At 44.4% G+C, this 24,905-nt stretch overlaps 1 protein-coding gene across 1 annotated transcript in view; it reads right to left on the bottom strand.

The window, feature by feature from the left end:
• The window catches only part of COL9A2 (collagen type IX alpha 2 chain), a 47,263-nt gene that overhangs the window by 5,279 nt on the left and 17,079 nt on the right, over positions 1–24,905 (bottom strand). Inside the window, exons 12-29 of the mRNA XM_083751729.1 lie at positions 22,502–22,555; positions 21,362–21,415; positions 19,612–19,665; positions 19,406–19,459; positions 17,348–17,401; positions 15,040–15,093; positions 14,811–14,864; positions 13,060–13,113; positions 11,579–11,623; positions 11,309–11,362; positions 9,779–9,832; positions 9,281–9,334; positions 7,821–7,892; positions 6,934–6,969; positions 5,586–5,630; positions 3,623–3,655; positions 2,402–2,548; positions 543–597 (exon numbers count right to left, since the gene is read on the bottom strand). Of these exons, the coding sequence (XP_083607855.1) occupies positions 543–597; positions 2,402–2,548; positions 3,623–3,655; positions 5,586–5,630; positions 6,934–6,969; positions 7,821–7,892; positions 9,281–9,334; positions 9,779–9,832; positions 11,309–11,362; positions 11,579–11,623; positions 13,060–13,113; positions 14,811–14,864; positions 15,040–15,093; positions 17,348–17,401; positions 19,406–19,459; positions 19,612–19,665; positions 21,362–21,415; positions 22,502–22,555 (1,027 nt within the window). The remainder of the gene's footprint in view (positions 1–542; positions 598–2,401; positions 2,549–3,622; positions 3,656–5,585; positions 5,631–6,933; positions 6,970–7,820; positions 7,893–9,280; positions 9,335–9,778; positions 9,833–11,308; positions 11,363–11,578; positions 11,624–13,059; positions 13,114–14,810; positions 14,865–15,039; positions 15,094–17,347; positions 17,402–19,405; positions 19,460–19,611; positions 19,666–21,361; positions 21,416–22,501; positions 22,556–24,905) is intronic.

The following is a 24,905-nucleotide window of genomic DNA, read 5'->3' as shown; positions in this document are numbered from 1 at the left end:
CTTTCTGTGGATATGATACATTGCTGTTGCCTTGTCTGCTATTTCTTGCAATAGCTGGTTGTATCTGCTGTCAATTCTTCAATTTCATAATGCTCATTGTACAGCCCAGGTTTCAACAGCATCAAAAGCTTTTTCATAACTGATGAACCCAACGTATATAGGGCCGCTATATTCGTTGCATTTTCCTATCAATATTTTCATAGTTAATAGATGATCTGCTGTGGAAGATCATTTTCTAAATCCTGCCAGTTCGCTAGGTTGATAGTCATTGTATATCTACATCTGTGCAAATGCTGTGTGAATTCTGTGATGGATTTCAACCCTGGGGGTTTTTTTAGAAGGTATGGGACTACCAATTTGAGAGGCAATGTGCCCCTGAATGTCATTTACTTGGGGACAAACAATGGAAGGGTGAGGCTGTTTCATTCATGCTCCATTTGTGGGTTCATAGGACGCATCTGGCTGGACATTGTTGTAATCTAGACACTGGTTAAGGCAGACCCAACTTGTTCAGATCCAGTAGGCTCTTTCTATGTACTCACCTTGTAACATTTTTAAGGCCACATCAATAATGTGCTGATCTCCTGTGTCCCTGCCCTGGAAAGTGGAAAGAGAGGAGATCTTGTCACGCACCACCATTACACTCACAGTAGATCTAAGAAAAGGCCCTGGTAGATCAGATCAAAGGCCCGCCTAAGCCAGCATCCTGTTCTCATACCAGCTAACCAGATAGCTATGAGGCACCCATAAACAGGACACGAGCACAGTAATCCTCTCCTGCTGTTGTTTCCCAGCAACAAGTATTCAAAGGCATAGGCTCTGATACCAGAGATTATACACAGCTATCATGACCAATGACAACACTCTGAGTCACTAGGGGGTACAAGAGGCACACAGACTGAGCCAAGACTTGGAAGAAAGCCCTACCAGGAATCCACCTCAGAATGGGTCATCCCAAGAAGAGAAGGGCGCGAGGCACTAACATGGTTGGGAAGTAGAGCAAGCAGAGTGGAACCCTCTAGTCTATCATATATTTTGAAAAGTTGTTTGTCTCTTTGCTATGCATCTGACACCTCTTAAAATATCATAACTAAATTTTGCACGATGACTCCCAAGATCAAGGAACAGGCTTTCATCTGTGTCTAGATAAAATTGGACACCATTATGAATCAAGACGGTAGACTGAACGTTTGGAAACTGCACCAATTTGGGGGGTTTCGTAAAATTCCTGAGCAACACCACCTACAAGGCTCTTAATCCTTCATGCATTGGTTCTATTAACTTTTAAAGCTGGTGGTCATCATTCCTCTTGTGGTCATGAATTCCATAGCCTAACAATTTCCCCCCATTGAAGGCTGCACCAATTTCTAACCAACATAGTTAGCTCTGGACTCCAGAAACCTTACAGGCCTGCAAGGTGATTTGTTGGTTATCACAACCAGGACTCTACATGGAGGAAAATATCTGACTCATGTGCTATCAGACCTGCTACCTAAATAGAGCTGTGCAGCTGTGCATCTACTAGCAATGAAGGATTGGGAGTGGGGGACGAAAAGCCATGCAGAATCCTGACACCCCAACCACTAAACCTGGAAGGTCTACTCGCCCCTCTTTGTTTTATCAAGCAATGCCCAGTTCCAGAGTGCCTCTTCCAGTTCTACTCTCTGCTTGTAGTACTGCTAAGACTCTGTGTGCAAATCAGTGGAAGAGGAAGCAATGGGCAAATATCAGTGTGTGATAGCATCTCCTTGGAGAGGCAGTGTCCACACAACCTGCAGTTCAGCTCTGCTGGGCTGACAAGTGGATCTGCATCCTTGCAGAACAGCAACAGCCAACCAGGGTTTCTACTTCACGTGCAAATGATTAATTTTCTGATTTTGTAAAGATTATTTTTGCACTACTTAGTGATGGCCATGAGAGGGTGCCATGCCCTAATTCAGACCGTCCAAAGTATCAACAGCAGGGCATGCATCCTGACATGAAGGAGGAATAATTATTCATGCAGAGGTGTAATAGGCCAGTCTCCTCAGTGATCCAATTGCACCTGATGCAGGGAGACACAGACGAGAATTATTCACCTCTAGAGGAGGGTAACTTGAAGAATGCAAGACCAGCACAGAGGGGCATGAAGACACACAGTGAACTGCTTCCTCTGTGAGTTGCCCCTTTGCTTTGAATCCAGGAGAACCCAGTTCCAGTTCCTAGTACCTCTTATTATAAAAACCTGCTAACAGATTGTGAGAACAGGATCTCTTGGACAGAGCCTGAAGAGCCACTGCCAGAATACACAGGAATCGGTCTTATACTATGAGTCGGACCATTGGTCCATCTAGCTCTGGCATGTGCTGTGCTGTGTGGCTGTTTTCTGTGGTAGCATGGGGCATTATCAGGTTTAACTCACCGGAGCACCTTGAGTCCCAGGCATTCCAGGTACACCACGCTCCCCAGGTAGCCCTCGGGGCCCCGGAGGTCCTAGGAAGCCTCTGATACCTGGTGCGCCTGCATCTCCAGTAGGTCCAGGAAAACCAGGCTCCCCACGGACACCTTGCTGTGAAAGATCAGATGCTAGTTAAGAAGAGGCCCAAGACTCAACAAAGCCCCTTTTAAGACTGGAGAGCTAATGCACAGTGATAAGAATGGCCTGGTGGACAGGGGCATAAGGAGGCAGAAATTTATGTCCCATCCTGTGATCTTTACAGTCAGCACTGTTTCCGTTCCACTACAGTTTGGTTTCTACTAAAACCTAGGTTATTAATCTCACTATTAAAGGCGGAAACTAACATTCAGTAATTATGCAATCAATTCCAATGAATTTCAGTGGAAGGAAAACATTAAAAACATGTGGAAAGTAAAATAATTATTTACGTAACATTGTTATTATTTAGCATGCAAATAATAGTGAATACTGCTTGTATCTGCTTGCATGGTTTCTGTTCTGTCCCTGGAGAAACATAAGCATTGCAACAATTTCCGCCCCAGTATCTGTTTTGTACAGTATTCTCTGGAATCTCTAATGGTGGGTAAGACCAGCTTACTGTTCCATGTTTCAGTGACCTACCAGATGCCTCTTGCAGTTAACAAGCTAGGCATGAGGGTAATATCCACCACCACCCCATTGTGAATCCCCAAGTAGCCATAGAGGATTCTATTTTTGATTAAAATGTCTAATTGCCCAATAGCTTTCATAAACCCATCTAAACCATTTCTTCAAAAGAAAAAGAGTTATGAAAATGGCCATTAGGGCATCCTCTGGCAGCAAATTCCAGGGTTAATTATGCACTGCACGAAAGAGGAATTCCTTATGATTGCCTTAAACTTGCTGGCCATCAGTTTCCATAGCGCTTGCTTTCTAAGCGTGAGAAATTATTGGTTCTATTCCTTGCATTTTCTTCATACCAAATTCTATCCACATAACTTTTTAAGTCACTAGCATGTTTCCCCTTCATTGTTTTTTCTTACCTAAAAAAGCTTCAGTTAGTCACACACTTTGCCCCATTAGTAATGCAATCCACCCTCCCCGATCATCATCAGAATAAAACATTATTATTTTTTGTATTTAAAGGTGTAAACCGACCTAATTCACAATGCTAAAGGAAATGCATATTTGTTTGCAAATAATCACCTGTCCCTTTGGTCCTGGCTCACCCGATTCACCCTACGGATGAAAAGCAGAGACCAAAAATAAAGATCATCCACTGTTTTTTCTTAACAGCTTGCTCGGGCAATCTCTAAACATCAGCTGAGGAAAAACTCCCTATGTATATTTCATTCACACCATAATCAACAGTCTGCCTAAACTGGCAGTGGGCAGCACTGCTCTGTAGTGCTTCAAATCCTACTTGGACAGACTTGCCTAAGATTTCTCCATGTTGTCTGACTTACTTTGAGTTTTATCAAGTTTTCCTATTTTACACACAGAAGTTCAATCCAAACCTGCCAATGGATTGGCAATTTGACAGTGTTCTTTTACATAAAGTCTGTTTATATCCCATTCTCTGATAAATTTTTCATCTGCAACATCTCTAAACCTTGCTGATAATCTCACCAGTTCAGCATATTCCCTTAATTTGTTTTGCCAATCTGATTTAGATGGTATAGCCTCTCCTTTCCAATCTTTTGCAATTAAGATTCTGGCTGCTCCAGTGGCATACATAAAGATTCTCCTGAACTTTTTTGGAATTTCATGACCTATAATTCCTAGCAGGAAAGCTTCAAGTTTTTTTAGGGGTAAATCATTTCCCAAAACTGTCTAATCTTTTTACAGTTCCACTACATGTGAATCCATGTGCCTATTTAAAGAACTTAATCAGGGAACACAATGGGAGGATCGGAGGTCAAGTTAAATTGAATTACAAAACGATGTACAAAGCACGTATCAATTAAGGAATGAAAGATTGTATACTCTTATTTTTGTTTTGTTTTTAACATCAACCAATCATTTTTGTTATGTTATGCGATTTTCAACCCAACCACTAAAGCATTTATTTATTTTTTTAAAAAAAGAATCCTACTTGGGACGGTCGCTGTCAGAATGTGGTGTTTGGGGAGTGTTGATCAGTCCCATGGAGTTTTGCAGCATTTGCTTTTATCCCCCATGTTGTTTAACATCTACATGAAACAGCTGGGTGGGGTCATCCAGAGTTTGGAATACACTGTCAGCAATATGCTGATAACACACAGCTCTACTTCTCCTTTACATCTGCAGGTGTGGCAGAGGTTGCACTGGACCGATGGTCTTTCCTTGGGAATGGACTGAATGAAAGCCAACAAACTGAAGCTCAATCCAGATAAGACTGAGACACTGCTAGTGAATGGTTCCCTAAACCTGATGGATGGGAGGTTGCCTGCTCTTGAGGGGGTTACTCTCTCTCTGAAGGAGTGGGTCTGCAGCTTGAGGGTACTTCTCAGGTGGTCTCAGTGGCACTGAGTATCTTCCATCAGCTTCGGCTGGTGGCCCAGCTCAGCTGCTCCCCTATCTGGAGAGAGATAACCTAACTTCTGTTGTCTATGCTCTGGTAACCTCTAGGTTACATTACTGCAATGCATTATACATGGGGCTGCTTATGAAGAGAGTACAGAATGCCAGCTGGTGCCTAATTCAGCAGCCAGGCTGCTCAACAGGGCAAGACCTTGGTCATGTGCTTCAACAGGTGTGCTTAGTCCAGCTGCTTTTATTTAGAGTAGGGCAATAGCTTTGGGCTTCAAGCCCGTTTTCTGCCAGAAGCACTCCCCAGCTGGCTACTGCTTGCTGCTGAAGATGATGTTTGCAGCAAATAGCACTTTCAGGGACAAAAAGGAGTCAGAAGGGAACATTTTTCAGAAAGGACACAAAGATGCTGTAAGGGAGCCATGTCTAACTGGTGGCCCTCCAGATGTTTCCAGCTCCCATCACCCCTGACCATTGGTCATGCTGGCTGGGGCTGATGGGAGCTGGAACCCAACAACATCTGGAAGTGCCACAGGTTCCTCATAACTGCCATAAGGCCATAACTGAGCCTGCTCCAAAAATTGCTCTACAACATTCTGCCCACCAGACAATGTTGGCTTTTGCAAGGCAAGAGGCACAGTTTTGGAAACTATCTTACCTTTTCCCCCTTCTCCCCTGGAAGGCCTTCAACGCCAGGATCTCCCTATAAGGAAGGAACAATAGCTTTATTTTCCAGCCAAAATAGCAAATGATCATCCCCAAACTAACACTTCCTGTTCCCTCTCAGTGCTCCACTCCCTCATGTCTTGCATGCCCCTTTGTCTCTGAATTGCTACAAAGTCCAGTCGTTTACCAGCTTAGGCTGAGCACCAACTGAAGCCACTAGTGCACAAGAGATAGCTTGGCCATGGTAATCTATGCTCTGGCAATCTGGCATTTGGAGAAATGCAATGCATTGTATATGGGGCACCCTTCGAAAACAATCCAGAAACTGCAGTTCCGCATATACTGCAGAGGTGGCCCTTCAGTGAGGTGAGGTGAAGCCATTTGCCTCAGGCGGCAGATCCAACCTCCTCCCCGCCCCTGCCCTGCCACTGTGCTGCTATCAGCCCTGCTGGGGCTTTGCCAAATGCAGCTGCCACAGCGCTGTTGCCTTCCCTGCTGCCACTGCGCCCTCACTACTGCGCTCTTGCTGCTGCGTTGTGGCAGCAGTGTGGGCGCAGCCACAGATGAGGGTGCAATTGTGGTGGTGGGGCAGTGGCATCACAGGCATGATGGTGGAGGCAGGGAGGGGGGAATGTAGGGGCCTGGATCTGTGGCAGCAGCGGCAGGGCATTTTGCCTACAGTGGCAAAGCATCTCAGACCAGCACTGGTCACACAAGGCCAGGTGGCAGGTTCATGCCTTGGTCTATTTCCAAGCTCAGTTCAAAGTGGTGTCTGTTATCTTTAAGCCCCTCCCTGTTGGGCTGCCTTCCTGACACCAATGCCCTTAGCTACTGAGGTCGTCATCTGAGGCTCTTCTCTAGATTCCTCTGACCAGAGAGAGGGTCTTTTCAACTGTGTATCTTACCTTTTGAAGACCCTCCTCAGGGAGACTCACCTGGCACTTACACTGCTTCCTTTTAGGCCCTGGGGATGTGTCCCCCCCCCAACCTTTATCTTCCAGGCCTTCTAGATATTTTAGCGTTTCTAGATTTGTTGGGATCTTCCAGACAACCTAAGCTGGTGGGTTTTTTGCCCGCCTTATTTACTTATTGACTGACTAGGTTTTATCTCCTACTGTTTGTCATGTTGTTGATTTTTATGGATTAATTGCATAAGACTTTTTAATATGGTTTGTTAGCTAGCCTCTGGGAGCATTTTATACTCAAGGTGCAAGATGAAAAATATAATTAATAAAATATGGCAAAAGTAGAAGGCAGTAAATTTCCAGCTGCTCACACCAATGTAACCCTATAAACAGAGCAGTAAAAAAAACAGACAAAAATCAATCATAAAGACTTACAATGTCACCTTTGGGCCCAATTTTTCCTGGAAAGCCCTAGAGCAGACAAGAGAGAAATGCTGAGATCCAAGAGATGCTGAATTCTATATAAATTTCCAGTAATAGACCACCCACTCCAGCTTATCACTGGAGATGGAAAAGACAAATGATTCATCAGCCTCTCAAAAACCTTCCACAAACCAGACCACAGTGTGTGCAGGCCCAGTTTCAACGGAAAAGGGGCTTGCAGAGTAAACACCAGTGAATCAAGCAAGATGCTCTAGCCCTTATGGCTAAGAAGATATGCCTGAAAATATGCTGATGATAGTAAAGACACCAGAGACACATCCACGAAGAGGGCATTTTGCAACTTAGGGGCTGTCACAGAGAATCCCCTTTCCCAGGTCACACACACCATGGACCGCTAAGGGAGGTGGAACTACCAAGAGGTCCCTTCTCCCTGCTGATCTGTACATTTTGAGGGGTCTGTAGGGAAGGAGGGGGTCTATTAGATATTTGAGGCCTAAGTTGTTTAGGATTTTAAACACTAAGTTGGACCTAGAAATGAATTGGAGTTAGAATCCCTGGTGTAGATCTGTACTTATGTACACAGGCCATCACACTGTGTGGGAACTAGAGCTTTGGTTCATCTCAGTGGAACTCAGGCCTGGCATAAGAAGCCTGGTGCATTCTGGGAGATATTCCTCTTTGCCTCCTCCCACCCATCCCCATGTCCACATCTATGCAAATTATGTGTGTTTATGCAAATCTGCTCCGTTTGCAGAATCTGCTCTAAAAGCGGCTTTGGAAGTTTCAAAACCTGCTGTCACATTTCTAGAGTTGCAGAAAAGCCAAGTGTGACTCCGTCCTCAACACCACTCTGGTCAGAGAGTTCAAGACGATGGTACCTTGCCACCTTTAACTCCTGGGAGACCTTGTGGGCCTGGAATTCCTGGGGGGCCCTGCTCTCCTTTGGGACCCTGGAAAGAAAGAAAAGGAGAAAACACATTAGGAGGAAAGTAAGTCACAGTGAAGAGGTTGCTATCCTAGTCTGGCAGGGCTATCTCCCAGCCCTACTTGGAAATGCTGCCGGGGACTGAAAGTGGACATTCTGAATGCAAAGCAGGTGTTCCAGTCCTTCCACAATCATGGACGATGGGCTGCCTGCCACAAACAGAGATTGCCCAAGCATTTATTTATTTAGGAGTTATTTATACCCTGCCTACTAACCAAAGTTCTTGAGGCAGCTTACAATATATTTTAAAAAACAATAAAATAGTCAATGATACAACAGACACTACAGCAGAGTCAAAGTACAGTGGTATCTCAATTTTTGAACACAATCCGTTCCGGAAGACCGTTTGAGTTCTGAAACATTTGAAAACCGAGGCACAGTTTCCCATAGAAAGTAATGCAAAATGGATTAATCCGTCCAGACTTTTAAAATCAACCCCTAAACCAGCAATTTAACATGAATTTTACCATCTAACGATACCATAGATCAGGGATGTCCAACTAGTAGATCGCGATCTACTGGTAGATCTCCAGCTGTTCCTGGTAGATCGCGGGATCCTTATCATGTACAAAATGTTATGGGGAGAAAGGTGAAAAACTCTGTGCAATCCTCCCCCCCAAAAGCTCAACAGCTCTGGGCAATCCACCCACCCCATGCACGCTCTTCCTCCCTCCAATGACAGTGGGTAGATCACTGCCAGTTTTTTTTTATACTGGGAGTAGATCAGTCTCTTGGGAGTTGGACATGCCTGCCATAGATCCACACAGTCACAAAAACAAATTGGTTGGAAGAGTGCTCCTGAGATGCGATGAGCACAGATATATTGCACCCAGTCACCAAATAAGCCCAAATATCACTTCCATGTTGCGCGGGTGCTTAGGACTCAACAGCCGACAGCTAGGCCTCCGGATTTCGCACTCAGTGGAAGCTGCGTGGCATGTCTGACTTCTGAGGCGTGTTCGAAAGCCAAAGCATTTAGTTCTGGGTTTACGGTGTTCGAAAAACGAAATGTTCGTCAATGGAGACGTTCAAAAACTGAGGCTGGGAGACTTGAGTTCAGATCCCCACTCAGGTCTGATGCTCCCTGGTTGACCTTGGGCCAAACACTTGCCTCACAGCCTACAGTACCTGACAAGGTTGATGTGAAGATTAGATCAGGAGAGGGAGAACCATGTACGTCACCTTGAGCTCCTTGGAGAAAACAGTAGGATGAAAGTTTGATTCTTATGGTCTCTTCTGAGGTGAAACAGAGAGAGAAGTGTCCGGAAGGGAGACCACCATCCAACGGAGCTCTTGGAAAAGAGCTCTGGTTCTTTTTTCAGAAGGAATGCATTTGAATTTATTCATACTCACCACTTTCCCCTGCACTCCTGGAGGACCCACTGGGCCTCTCTCACCCCGATCTCCCTGTGAAATAGAAGGGGAGAGGTCAAGATGTTCAATTCTGCCATAACCGTGAGCTAAATGTGTCCACAGGGAGCAAGACATCCTTCGCCCTGCCCGACAAGGCCTACACCAGCCTCCTCCAATCTAGAGGCTATTGGACTCTAACTCCCACCAGCCCCAGCCAGCATGGCCAACAGTCAGGCATGATAGGAGTTGCAGTTGAGCAACATCATGCAGGCTGAGGAAGGCTGGTCTGCATAAACCTCAGACTCTGAATGGAAAAATATCACACCCTCTGAAGCAAATACTCTACTTCAAGGAATCATCTGCCTCAACTGCAAAAGGCCCTAGGGATGCACTGATATTTGTTGAGCAATTCGGTGTACAAACTAAGTCTGCTGTCCCCACTCCCAAAATGCCTCTACATTATCCGTACCTTAGAGGAATTAATTTTAAAAGACTTACTTTCACACCAGCGATCCCTTGAGGCCCTGCTTCTCCTTGAGGTCCTGGCTCACCCTGAATGGGAATGGCAGAACACACCAACTGAAGATCTGGTTTTAAGGAACAAACAGCCCCTTTTTGTGCACTGATGACAATTTGCGCTCATGATGGTATCAGGGCAGCAATACGCAATCCCACTTATGTTTGTGCCTGCAAAGGTTCTGGGGTGGACATACTGCTTCATTTCCATTCAGTGCATGTCCTGCAACTTTTTATACCACTAATGCTCCAGTTATTTTTTTCTGTACCACTTTTATTGTGCTATAGCACAAAAGTTCTCCTCCAGACAGCATGAATGTGGTAACAGCAGATAAGCATTGCAGAACAATTCACAAAGAAGAAGAAGAAGAGTTTGGATTTGATATCCCGCCTTTCACTCCCCTTCAGGAGTCTCAAAGCGGCTAACATTCTCCTTTCCCTTCCTCCCCCACAACAAACACTCTGTGAGATGAGCGGGGCTGAGAGACTTCAGAGAAATGTGACTAGCCCAAGGTCACCCAGCAGCTGCATGTGGAGGAGCGGAGACGCGAACCCGGTTCACCAGATTAAGAGACTACCGCTCTTAACCACTACACCACACTGGCTCTCATGTTGTGGAACAACGTGAGGAGGGTCCAGTATAAATCCACCACTAGTTCACTATTATTGTGTCAATGACAGGTCACAGAATATATCTGCAAAACACACCAGTCCCAGACGTAAGTCTGGTGAGGCCTGAAGTCTGCTTTGTTGCAGGGCTGGGGGGGGGGGGGTAGAGAAAGATTACTCGGCCATGGAAGGAAGCTAAAAAAAATTACTGCACAGAATTACGGTAATTCAATATCATTATATTTGCACTTCTTTAAAAGCAGCACAGCCTTTACTTGCTTTTAAGAATTTGATAGACTCGTGCTGCCCCCTGCTGTCCAAAGCAGGAAAGTGCAAGCACCAAAAGCAACACCTGCTTTGCCCTGGCACCTTTTTGCCATTCAAATGCAAGCATCTGATGTCCGCAGGTGAAGCCATATTGGACCTTCTCCCCCTGCAGTGGGGAGTAACAGGAGCCCAACTTCATTTATAAATGTTGAATATTTCCGTGGCATATAACCAAGGCAGCTAGCAGAAACCAACCAACAGAGATGTCATTTACATATACATTATTAATAGCAGAAGCAGCATTAATGTAATAGAAAGTGCTTGTGAGTCCAAGAAGACAATTTCTCTCACTCCCAAAAAAGCCCCCACAGCCTGCAGAAGAGAAAAAGAGGTTCTCCAAACAGCAAAAGTGAAAAAAGTGTTTGTGTGTGTGAGAGAGAGGGGGGGGGATAAATAAAATGAATTAACAATAAATTATGAGAAAGGTGGCAGGAAGCAAACACCTACTGGATAAGCAAGGAAACCTCAGAGACTGGGATATATTGCAGAGCTCTTAGTGTCTGCTGTTTTGAAGTGTCTATTTTTAAAGTTAAGAAACAAAATATAATGGGGGGGCGGAGATCCCTTTTTACTTACAAGTTTCCCAGGTGCCCCCGATGAGCCTGCCAGTCCACGACCCCCTGGTTCACCCTGTTTAAAACATCAAAAGACATAATTCAAAGCGTTTGATGGTTCCCTGATCCATCAATGTGCCTGTGGTGGCCATCTTTATGTGGTTTATAACAGCCTTCCTGAAACTGTTGCCCTCCAGAGGTTTTGAACTACATCTCCCATCAGCCCCAACCAGGGGAAGGCTGGTTTAAAAGGAAAGAAGAGCAGGTGATATTATTAAGTCAAGGCACTCACCTTCTGTCCTGGGCCACCTTTGGTTCCAGGTGTGCCTGGCAAGCCCTGCGATTAAAAAAAAACAAAACAGCAACCCCAAATTATCTATTGTATGATAATTTCATATTTATTATACCAGAATTTCTTCCCTTCTTTGGCTTGGGGAGGGGTGGGTTTCTCAGTCCAGATCCAAAGAGAAATTCCTTCTGAGAGAAACTAGATAATGCATTACCACAGATGGTTGGTGGATGTGGCACTCAGCTAGATAAGCCACGTGGATCATTTTTATAAGCAGAGTTCTGCCAACATGTGGCAGCCTGGATAGATTGGTTAAGAGTGTGGTGCTGATAATGCCAAGGTTGCAAGTTCGATCCCTGTGTGGCACTGTTGCATAATCCTGCATTGCAGGGGGTTGGACTCATTCAGCCATAGGCAAACTCGGACCTCCAGATGTTTTGAGACTACAATTCCCATCATCCCTGACCACTGGTCTTGTTAGCTAGGGATGATGGGAGTTGTAGTCCCAAAACATCTGGAGGGCTGAGTTTGCCTATGCCTGGACTAGTTGATCCTCAGGGTCCATTCCACTTCTATGAATCTATGGTATGCTTATGGTTGTTTTTTTAAAAAATGTTAAAATCATATGTTATTGGACATAAAGGTAAAGGGACCCCTAACCATTAGGTCCAGTCGTGACTGACTTGGGGGTTGTGGCGCTCATCTCGCTTTATTGGCCGAGGGAGGCGGCATACAGCTTACGGGTCATGTGGCCAGCATGACTAAGCCGCTTCTGCCGAACCAGAGCAGCGCACGGAAACACCGTTTACCTTCCCACCGGAGCGGTACTTATTTATCTACTTGCACTTTGACATGCTTTCAAACTGCTAGGTTGGCAGGAGCAGGGACCAAGCAACAGGAGCTCACCCCGTTGCGGGGATTCAAACCGCCTTCTGATCAACAAGTCCTAGGCTCTGTGGTTTAACCCCTAATTGAGGACCTTTACAGCTATTGCTCAAATATCTAACAAAGGTGTGAGGAACCTTTGGTAACCCATTTGTTGCTGAACTACAAGTTCCATCATCCCTGGCCGTTGGCCATGCTTGTTGGGGCTGATGGGAGTTGTAGTTCAGCAACAGCTGCAGAGTCAAGGTTTCCCCACTCCTGACCTAAGGAGCCCATCTCTGCAGCAGTTCCTGAGAATTCCCAGTTCCCATCCACAGCCACATTATCCAGTTAACCTGTCCATTTCAGCTAAAGATTTCCCAAACTACCCAGTAATATCCAATTTTCTAGTTCGAATCACAATCTTCACTGTTCCCAACACATATTCAATAAGAGCTTTACGATTACACAGACGAGAAGATTTTGTTTGTTTGTTTTAAATGAAATACAGCAGTGGCAGTTTTTTACCAATGGATAAATTGACTGGGCTGATTCTAAACTAGGAAGGTTGCCAAACTACCTTCAGGTGATATAATAAAATGATTTGAAATAATACTTACAGCTAAGCCTCGGTGGCCTGGAGGCCCTGGAAGACCTGGTTGCCCTGCAATTCCCTACAAGACAGGAGAATAGCCATTAATGGAAGGCAGGAAAGAATGAAGCAAATATTGAGAAACAGCAAGACAGGACACGGTTGCAGCACTTACAATTTTGTCTTTTAAAAAAATAAAACTTCAATAGCTGTAGGAACACAACTCCAGCCTCACAGAAGGGAACACCATCTTATTGCTTATTAAAAAAGGAGACTCGCGGGATCTCACAGGGATCTAACATCAAGCAAAGGTCACAACAAGATCTCTTTGCAATCTGAAGACTGAGTCAAATATTAAGAGGCTCCCAGTTTGAATTTTCCTCCTGCCTGAACTTGCTAAGTGGCCTCAGCCCAGCAATTCTCAGCCTCAGTCCCCCAGTCTAGAATGTGGTGATATATTCTATAACTAGAATATAATAGTAACAGTAATACTCATGATAGTAGTAATAATATAACAGTAATACTGAATAAACTTGCAGGGTTGTTGTAAGGACTACAGCTAGATAATGCACTTTGAACATTTGAAAGCACTGCACAAATGTTTATCATTTATCATGATATAATTCATACATAATATTGTGTTTTAATTATGGATAAATCCAATGATTTATGATATTTTAAAATGTTATAAGGTTAGTGTTAGCAAAATGAACTGTTCATTTAGATTATTAAGCAGGCTGCTTCCAATGTCAGTCCTACCCAGAAATGACCTATTGAAATTAACTTAGGCCCATTAAGTTCAATTGGCCTACTCTTGAGCAGAACTTAGTTGGATACAAGCCATTACATATGAACCGAATTAGGATTAGAATCTTGGTTGTACTAATATGCATTGTTGTTGTTGTTGTTGTTGTATTGTTGTTCTGGTGTCATGAACCACTTTGGGCACAATTATGGGGGGAAATAAAATAACAATACTGTTACAGCAACCCCAGCCCCTCTGTGGCCTAGTATGCAAAAATTACCTGCGGGGGTTGTAATTTTGGGAATTCCTAAGCAAACACAAGCGATGTCTGGGCACCTGCGAGGCCTAACAACTAAAAGGACAACATCGGCTCTGTGTTGCTTAGCAACTGCTACAAATGGGAAAGGGAAGAAGGAGAACAGGCCCATTCAGACATGACATGGTTGCCAAACAGGAATGAGACTGGGAGTAAGTCTTGTGTAGTGATGGCACCATAAATAATATGGAGGGGAGGGGTCACATGTGCTTGGTGGTTGTGAAGGGAGGACTTTGGTCCATAAATTAGCTTTCTGAAATAATATATAAATATATATACAGAGAGAGTATATATACAGAAAGACTTGATAGGTATAGCTGCTTTGCTGCCCCTCCCATCAAAAACCCTCACTCTGGCTGGATTTAGGTTTGATGAGGCCCTAAGCTACTGAATGTAATGGGGCCCTTTATATGTTCAACTGTTGTTTGTCAACAACAAATTGTCATTGGTTTTTTGTGTTGAATAATGCTACATGGTAATTCATGGACCTAATAGTTATCTAAAGCCATTTGCACTTAACAAAATATGTGATATTTTAGGGAGCAGGCTAGCAGGTGGGGCCCATTACTAACATCATAGGAGCCTACACAACACAAAACAAAACACTGTTGCTGTACGTAGACAAACAAGTTACAATTGTGACAGAACAATAAACAACACAAAAGAAAATGCATACATAACAAAGAGTCAATTACATTGTTTAAGGGCATCTTCTTACCTTCACCCCAGGAATACCTGGGGTGCCATCTTTGCCATCAATCCCAGGAAGACCCTATAGCAAAGGGGAAAGAAGAAAAATGTAATACTGTTTACTGGATGTTTACATGTTTTCAGTCAGTTTGGAAGCTGATTTACCCCAAGCAGGAAATCAAGGAATCTTAATTTCATTTTCTCCCCCAAACACCATTGGACTCCAAGATGGAGGTCAGAAAAAAGGAGATACTTACCTGTCCCCCTTTTGGCCCCATTCCTCCTTGAGGGCCCCTGAAACCACGAGCACCCTAAAAAAAGTAACCCCCAGAAAGACCCATTGTTAATATACCAAAGAAATGACAACCACAAAAATCTGAATGAGCTTCTGGCTGTGGTTTCTGCACTGCTTATAGCTGCCACCAACTGACCCGCCAAACTTTAACAAGACATTGAATGTGCAGAAAATCAATGGCTGGCTTTTGACTGCAAGAAGGAAGGGAGTTCCTGTGGCATTGAATTCCTCTGGGGTTTCAATCGTCAAGTAACTGCACATTGTACCGGAAATCAAAAGCAATCAGCTAAGTGGAACTAAAAGCCAACCAATTTTTTTTATTTTTAAAGAACCTATCATAATAGTACCTTAAATGCATGGTGCTGATGGGGCTGAAGGTTCAACTGGCCATAGCCAGCCCAAGATGTTTTGGCACCTGAGGCAAACCACACAATGGCGCCCCTCCCACTACCTGGGAAGAAGGGACAACAGGAAGAATCAATTCACCCTTACCTGATGATTGAAGTGGGGGCGAACACTATTCTGAAACCCACTGGCTGGGTGCAGAGCCCATGTGTCTGCAGAGGGCTGCTCCCGCCATTACACTTGGGGTGGAAAGAGACCAGCTTATTCACCAAGGGGCTGTTGCAGAGGTAGCAGGGGGACTACTGTGGAGAAGGCAAATGCAGCCTTCAAAGAGCGTGCCACAGCTTTCGTCTCCACCATGGCAGCAGCGGTGGCAGCAGACAGTGCATTCCTGGGAGGCCAGATCTGCTGCTCTTGCGGATCCTGCTGCCTGAGGCAGTTGCTTCACCTTGCCTCATGGATGGGCCGGCCCCAAACTGCCAGTCCCATCAGCTTTAGAATCTGGAGCAGGAGGAGGGTGCCATTTTGTTTTTCACCTCAGGCAGCAAAATGTATTAGGCTGGCCCCAGGGAGTGTGTGCGTGAGAGAGAGGAGGAAAGTAGTTGGATAAATTTCAAAAGCAATTTTCATTATACAAGTTTAGACTCCAACTCCTCCCTCTTCAGCTACAGCAGGGAGGCTGGAATCCCACTAATCCCGTTTGTACTGAAGGCAAGTCAACATGCATCTTGATGATGGCTGAGTTAATGAGCCAGTGGAACCTGGAAGGAGCTGAGGTTTTTGTTGCCCCGGTGAAATAAAGAGGGAAGGAGCGGTATTGTTCAAACATCACAGCTGGGGGGAGGGAAGCATAGGTCAGAAAGCTCTTTCCTTCAGGTTCTTGGGAGAGTTTCAAAAAGCAATTTCAGATGTGGATGGGGAGCAGATTACAGAACTAATTCTAATTGGACATGCCCTGCCGTCTCTAAGAGGCCCAGTTCCAAGTGAATTTCCAGTGCTATTGGCAACATGGGAAGTCAGACCCTTGGTCCATACAGCTCAGCGCTGTCTCCCATGATTGGCAGCAGGCACCTTTCCCAATCCTACCTAGTGATGCCATTGGGGATGGAGCCTGGGATCTTCTGTATGCAAAGAGATGCTATGCCACTGAGTGGCAGCCCTTGCCTCGGTCCAGTATATCTGAAGGAGCGTCTCCACCCCCATCGTTCTACCCGGACACTGAGGTCCAGCGCCAAGGGCCTTCTGGCAGTTCCCTCACTGCAAGAAGCCAAGTTACAGGGGACTAGGCAGAGGGCCTTCTCCGTAGTGGCACCTGCCCTGTGGAACGCCCTCCCACCAGAGAACAACAACTACCAGACTTTTAGAAGACATCTGAAGGCAGCCCTGTTTAGGGAAGCTTTTAACGTTTGATGCATTAGTGTATTTTAATATTTTGTTGGAGGCCGCCCAGAGTGGCCGGGGAAGCCCAGCCAGATGGGCAGAGTATAAATAATAAATTATTATTATTATTATTATTATTATTATTATTATTATTATTATTATTATTATTATCATTATTACTATTATTATTTTCACATCTAGAAGAGCCAAATTCAAATCCCCTTACAGCCATAAAACTGGCATGGATCCACTGGCCTAGCCTACCTCACAGGGCTCTTGCAAGGATAAAGGGGGTAGGGGGAGAAATATATGCTCTGCTGCCCTGAGAGCCTTAGAGGAAGGATGGGATATATAACTGAAATATCTAAAATCAATGGAATAAATTAATGAAATTGAAGTGGGAGTTGTCACATGCTCTTGAGCCCCTGGGATAGGGTGGTGTGGGTTTATCAAGAGATCAAAAAAGGTCAAAGGAGCACCCTTATCATGAAACTGCTTATCTCCTGATGATTCAACTGAATGCTGCAGTCAAATGTTTTACTCACAAGGTCTCCCTTCTCGCCAGCCTGTCCTGGTGGCCCCCTGGGTCCTTCTTCACCCTACAACAAATACTTTATGGTTAAAATAGAAAATGAAAAAGAAAGTGAACATTTTCAAGCCTTCCTAAAATTAACACGTGGCATTAATATTGCAGGCAGTTTACTGAGATATCACAAAATGGTCAGTGGCAACAGAGGGTTTTTTTTAAAAATAAACAAATAAAGAGGAGGAGGGATATGGGCTGACCTTTTTAATGCCAATGAACTTGGGTGACACTGCACTGATCCCACAACATGCCCAACTATCTGGAAGCACTCTAATGATCCTTCCCAGAGAACATGGACTCCAACATGGATCCTTCTAAGTCCCTGAAGCCTGATTCAACTTGTTCATGGAGAGCCAGAGCGCTGGGAAGAGCTTCTGATTCCAGGTAATTATAGATAGACAATTTACATCTTTTGAGAGTGGGGGAGTGGCTAATCCTGTAATCCCTATGCTTGCTAAATTGAGAGTAAGCCTTTTTGATAATGAGTCTGATTGTGCAGTAAGTGTGAGAGCTCCAAACCAAGAAGTTCCTGGTTTAAAGCAAACAAACAAAAAACTCTTAATCACAAACATACTTAGGCAAGCCACTGTCATTTTAAGGCCCAATACTTCTTCCCCCACATCTAAGATATGCAAATAACACAAAATAACCAGCATCAGGCTGTACAGTTCATTATTTCTTCCTCATTTTTCTGTCAAAGCAATCCAAGTGGCATATATCTGTGTGTAACACAAAGCAATTAAATATATATCCAATAAAAGAGCACACAAAAAACCCAGCAACTGTTAAAGCACCCAAAAGACAGCAACAGGAAATGGTAGAATTAGCCCCATTTGACCAGCTTTGTGAGGTTACAAGACTCTGAAAAAGACTTAACACGGATACCCCCTAGAAAAAAGTTTAACTGGTTAACAACAGACCAAACACAAAATGCGAACACTGGTGGAGGAAGGAGGTGTGGTGGGTGCAGCCCACCCCGGGTGTCATCCCTGAGGGGGGTGACATCGCCATCCCACCCCCCTGGGGCGCTCGCCCTAACCCCAGGTGCACAGCATATGCGCCGTTCCGGGTGCCGGAGTAGCTAGCTCCGCCTCTGAATGTGAAGAAGATGGTTAGCTGAACTCATGTACAGCACACACTTTGAAAATTTGAAATGTACACCATAAATGCAATGATTTATTGAAACCCTTGAGGGAGCCACTATTTGAGTTTAAGAAATGGCTGCATTACATGCTGTATTAACCATCTTCGCTAGTTCAAAAGAGAGCAAGGCAAAATGTTGTTTCTAGCATCTTTTATGAATGCTTCTTTCAGGGCTGGTAACTCCTACGAGTTCCTTTTAGCGTGTGGTGCACAGTGGAACATGGGTAAACAGCCAAGCCCTGTGCTCCAGGAGAAGTTGTGTGGGGTCAGGGAACTGATGTCCTTTGATGTCCAGCTCCTGGGACATGTGCTCAGATTATCCTCTAAGAAAACTCCTCTAGCAAAAACCAAGGAAGAGACTTTTGCACCCACAATATAGTTTCCATCCATGCTGTCAAAGGCAGTAGCGTGCAGTCAGTGGACATGGGGAACTAGGTTAGTCCCCTAAATTAGAGTATTAAAGTATTAAAGCTTGGCGCCTCCTTCCCAAAGTCTGGGAAGCTTCTGCCCAGCTAAAAGAGGGAGGCTTGATGCTCTGACAGGATCCAAGAGCCCTTCCTCCACCTTCTCAAAGCCCATCTGGCTTTGGGAAGGGGCAACAAGGCTCCAACATCCTGTCAGAGGCCTGGTGCTTCCCTCCCAAAGCCTTTGAAGCTTCCGCCTGGCTTGAGGAGCGAGGCACAACGCTCACACGTGCGACGTCATCCCCCTCTCCTGCTAATCACCCTCGCAAGATGGCGCCTCCGGCCCTAACTGTTCCCCTATGAAAAGATTCACCAAACACCACTGGTCAAAGGCTTCAAACATGGGACCATAGTGAACGTGTAGGGTTAACCAGAAAAACAAACCAAGAAATGAAGAAAAAATAAATTACCGGTGGCCCTGCAGCCCCAATGGTTCCAATCATGCCTTTATAACCTTGAGGGCCCTATGCAAACACAGAGTGAAAAGAAGCAGACGTTAAGATTCATAGCAAACTCTTTGTGCTCCGATGACAAAAGTAAACCCCCCAAATGGTGTCCCGCTGAGTTGTGACATCATCAGCTCATTCACCATTTCCCTTCTGCCTAGTGTACCTACAATCTCTCCTTTGGGGCCTGCCATTCCAGGATATCCTCTGAGACCTTGTGGGCCCTGGAAAGAAAAGAAAACCAAGCCTGGATTAATTACCTTACTTCTGGGTGAGGTCTCATGTCGTAGCTAAAGCCGTTCAAACCCGCAACCCATCTGTCATCTTGAAAAATATCCATCCATGGATGAAGCGTGGGAAGTCATTACCCGTAAAGATTAATCACCAGTTTCCTCACCACCTTTTCTGTCTGATTCACTGATTATCACCTAATGCTGATATTTCCTGCCCACAACCCCATACAGGAGTCGAGACATTAGTTTAATGATTATATGAAGTGAAAGGACCATAACATTTACTCAAGCAAAGACAAAGTTTCCACCCGGCTTCAACAAAGAATTCCGTCCTGTTAATTCCTTCTTATCACCAAAGAAGAAGAGCTTTGAACTAATGAATTTGGTGGGAAAGTGAGCTCTTTGTAGACCCTGAAAGCAGAATGCCTCAATGGTAATGCAATAAACTAAGATGGATTGGCCAAGAATATAGTCCCAAACTGACCCTCCTCCCACTTAGCCTTTGAACTCTAGAGTCTGCCCATATGATACACCCCACATGTCAAAAAGTGATCAGGCTCTGACTGTTAAGAATTATGGTCCTTCCCAGACTGTCACTATTTCGGGGTGGAATTAAATCTGTTACAGGTTGTCAATTGTAGGTGATTTTGAGAGACCTTGCTCAACAAAGGTGTTTCCCCAAAAGATTTGGACTTTCTGAGATTAGAAAAGTAATAGGGAAATGCACCGGAATGTGAGAAAGCACCTGCTTTGATGCAGGTACTCTAACCTAAAGTTATCAGATGCCCCCATTTTCTAGGGACAGTCCCCGGATTTACACATCAGTCCCCATACAAAATCCATTGAAGCTAAACAGTTTCCCCGGATTCATTGAAAAAAATCTGGTAACCTCGCTACAAACAAATCAGGATGAATGCTCAATAAACAGGTCATCCGGAAGTGCCCTGCAAAGACTCTTCCAGAAGCAAGCAATGAAAGCAGCAGGGGATTGCAGGCTGCATTCCAAACACGAAAAGCATTATATACAATTTACAGCTCAAGCCTGTACATATCTATTCAGAAGTAAATTTTATTGAGTCCAATGGACTCGCACCACAGGTGAGTAACAAATAAAACAGTGCTATGCGTATAATATGAAGTTTAAAAACAAGCAAACAAAGCCTTATTTAGTTCCCCACTCGCTCACCTCACTGCCCCCCCAATATGCCTAGACTGAAGCAGCTACATCATAAGCATATTTTTCTCCAGCCATTTTCCCCCCTTTGGCAATTAGCAAGTAGAGAAACTAAAAATAGAAACCATTAACCTAATACTAAGTAAAAATGAAGGTTATATTAATTAACCTCATAAACTGTATGGACGTCTCAATATTATCTAATACAGGGGTATAAACAATAGCATATCTGGTCGCCTGTGGTAAGGAATGAACATCTCTCTAGGTGACCAGGTGAGGTTGTATGTGAACAGATACACTAGTAAACCCTTTCGTGGACTTATTTGCACAACCGAACATGCAGGGAAAATAAAAAAGAAATACGTATTTCTTGAAAAAAAGTGTCCATATTAATACAGTTAATATAATTACACTGACCTGGTGGAAAGACAAAATACAACATATAAATTATGTCCCCACAAGTCTAAGATGAAAATAAGAACATTAAGAAACAGAAATAAATAAATACGTTACGGGAGCGCCAGGAATGCCTTGTTCTCCAGAGAGGCCCACACCACCCTTCGGACCCTGAGGAAATGAAAATAAATAAATAAATAAATAAATAAATAAATAAATGGAAGATGTCATAGCTACAAGTGAAACAAAAATGCAAAAACCAGCTTTGAAATGTGGACTTTAAGCTGTACATTTGATTCTATGGTAGAATGGAAAGGAATTTAGGAAATCTACATTCAGTTCTATGTTGTCAAGGTGCAATAGGTCTTCCTTCATCAACCTACACAAGTCTGCCTTTATCCTTGCCCTTGGTATTGCCATGCTATTTTCATGTCTTCCCTTGCTACTTTCTGCCTTAAAAAAAAAAAAAATCTTCACCCCACAACTTCTTTTTATCTGCTTCTCTCTTTTCCAACACCTAACACTGAAACTGTTTCCATTGGGTTGCCATATGTCCTCTTTTTCCAGGACACGTCCTCTTTTTCATGGGTAGAGTCATCATAGCGATTCAAAGGAAAAAAGCAGAAGTCGGTAAATGTGTCTTCTTTTTTGCTCTTCAAAATATGGCAACCCTGTTGCTATTTTGCAGATGGGATTCAATCTTATAAAATTTTAAAATAATAAAGGAAGCAGATTTGGTGTACATGTGCTTCCATAAAAAAAAAAAAAACACCCAGACTTTTCGCAGTAAGGAAAGTGACAGGAAATCAAATGGGGGGGGGGGGATAACCATCACTTGACACAATGTAGTACAACTTCCACACACACTTTGTGAAAACAAATAAGGGTGAATGTTCAATAAAAAGGTCGCCTGGAAGATCCCCGAGACCATGCCAACAACACTCTAGATATGAAGATCTCAGAACCTGGGGCTGGTTCACACATGATGTGGGGTTTTTTATGTTTAAAGGATATACACATTGGGAAAGAAAATGGAGTAGATGGGAACAGCCTTAATTTTGCAAATGTGTGTAACATACACATAAACTTCACGGGGAGCCCAGATTAGATAGAGGTTCCAGCTGAATGTAATTCCGGTTGCCTGGCTGGGTTTGCTGTTGTGTAATGTGTGAAAAGCACTTCAGTTGCCCAGGCTGCAACCTTCTTCTTAAAATCAACTGCAAGTATCGTGAAGAGATAGACCAAGTATGTACTCACTGGTCTGCCCTGTCTGCCAGGCTCTCCCAGAGCTCCAGGACGGCCTTTGTGTCCCTATAGAGAAAGAGAGCCAACATTTTAAAGGCTGCCTGAGTCTCACATAGAATGAATAGTTTCCTACTCTATAATCAAACAGCATGCCACCTCTCCAACCAATTACGATGCGATTCGCTAGTGGTTGTTACATGGGGTTTGACCACACGAATGCACACACGCGCACAGACAGAGACTGAGACGAGAGAGAGAGAGAGTTCTCAGGCATACCAATAAGAAGTCCAAGCATATCCCAAACACATCTTCACAACTCCAAGCACAAGGAAAGAAAGAAAGAAAGAAAGAAAGAAAGAAAGAAAATTTGTTTTGAAATTTCAAAAAGTTGGGTCTCAGATAAAGACAATGACATGCCAGGATTGTTTTATTTAAAGAAGCAACAGACTCACAGAGCGGGAAAAGGTATAGCAGATGCCATTCTAGGGGAATCTTGGCCCTCTATTTAGTGTTGGACTACAGTTCCCATCATCCTTGACCACTAGCCATGCTGGCTTGGGCTGATGGAAACTGGAGCCCAACAGCATCTGGAGGGCAACAGGTTCCCTATCACTACATGAGAAGATAAATTACAGCATCACAGCTACAGCACTGCCTAGCAGCCACCTCTAGAGGACCATATCATGTTGCTTAGCAACCACAATGGACAGCTGCTCCATAGACTATGTTCCCTTAGCAACCATCGTTATAAGCAGAGACGGAGAGCCACCATGTTTTTGTGGCCTAGTAACCACCACAGAAAAAGGATGGAGTACTGCCATTTCTGTGTGGGCCTAGCTCACCATTTGAGAGAGAGAATGGGCAAACAGTGCTCGTTTGCCTATTATTTCAGTCTTTGCCAACCTGGTGCCATCCAGTCTGATGACTGGGCATGCTGGCAGAGACTGATGGGAGTTGTAGTCCAACCACATCTGAAGGGCAACAGGTTGGTGAAGGCTGTATTATTTAATAAGGTTTGAGCAGGGAGGTAGCTACTTATGTTAGTCTCTTGAAGCAAAAGCAACCGTTTTCTAGTACCTTAAAATCTGACAAATTTGTTATGGCAAAATGCTTTCATGGCCCAGAATCTACTCCAACAGAAACATTTGATGATTATACTCTAGTTCAGGGGTCTGCAACCCGCGGCTCCAGAGCCGCATGTGGCTCTTTTACACCTTTGCCGTGGCTCCGGGGCGGATACTAGCGAGGGGAGGAGGCGCATTGTGCACCCCAACACTCCCCACTGTGGCGGGCGCTGTACTGGCTGTGACGTCGCATGGGGGCGGTGCGTGCGTTAGTCACGCACCGTCCCAACATCACCTTCCTGCCTGCCCGCTACATTGTAAGGGGCATGTACGCTGGTCACTGTTTTGAAAGGGAGTGAAGAACACACACAAAAAAAAGGTAACATGTTAATTTAACGTTTATTTCTATGAGGAGGAGTAATTCTGAGGGGTCAAACAAAGAAATAATAAAAAAGTTTTTAAAAAGTTATTTTAATAATGATGAGTTTTGTGGCTCCCAGTTTTTTTTTATTATTCGGAAACGGGTTCAAGTGGCTCTTTTTGTCTTAAAGGTTGCAGACCCCTGCTCTAGTTCCACAAAAGCTTATGCCACCATAAATCTGCTCTAGTCTTTTGAGGTCCTACAAGATTCTTTGCTGTTTTCATCAATACAAGTTTTGTAACCCACCCTTCCTCAAGAGTTATTGTTGCCTCACAACAACCCTGTGTAGCAGATTGTCCTGAGAAACAGCAGCTTGCTGGTCTCAGTGAACCGTATGTGACTGAGCAGGGATTTGAACTGGTGTATCCCACATCCCAATCCAACCCTCTGCAAAGCAAAGTCACTTAAATAACACAGATGGAGTCGAAAGGGGGGGGGGATCCTGCTAACACTTTACAGAGGAAATGGAACAAGAACTATAATTTGAGAAGAAAGAGAGAGGTTTTCTCTTCCTCACTTCAGGCCTTGGGTTGTATGAAGTGTTAGGGGAGGGGTAGTACCTCTGGTGGGGGATATGTTGTCCCCTTTTGGTCCCCACACTGCACTCAGCTCTCATTTGTGGCTCATAGAAGCTGTCAGCATGCGACAGTGGCCACACCCCGGGAAATGGCTTCGAGACCAATAGTGGGTTCAATGGTCAACAAGGCAATTTCTGCACATGCTGTAGAGCGAAGCGAGGGGCAGATAGGGCTTGTCTACCTGGGAAGGAAAACTCTGATCCCAAACCTCCTACACAAATTCAGAGTGGAGTCCCTAAGATATTTGGATGGCATCTTGTACACCTCCTTCTGGCAACTCCTGCTGCCAAGCTGGTGTCAAACATATTGCCAGGATTTTGGTATTTCTGTTAGTGACAATGACAGTAGAAAGT

The sequence above is a fragment of the Podarcis gaigeae genome (assembly GCF_964106915.1).
Source record: "Podarcis gaigeae genome assembly, chromosome: 8".
Lineage (NCBI taxonomy): Eukaryota > Metazoa > Chordata > Lepidosauria > Squamata > Lacertidae > Podarcis > Podarcis gaigeae.
Note: the sequence above shows the minus strand (reverse complement) of the source record. Positions and strands in the feature narration are given on the sequence as shown.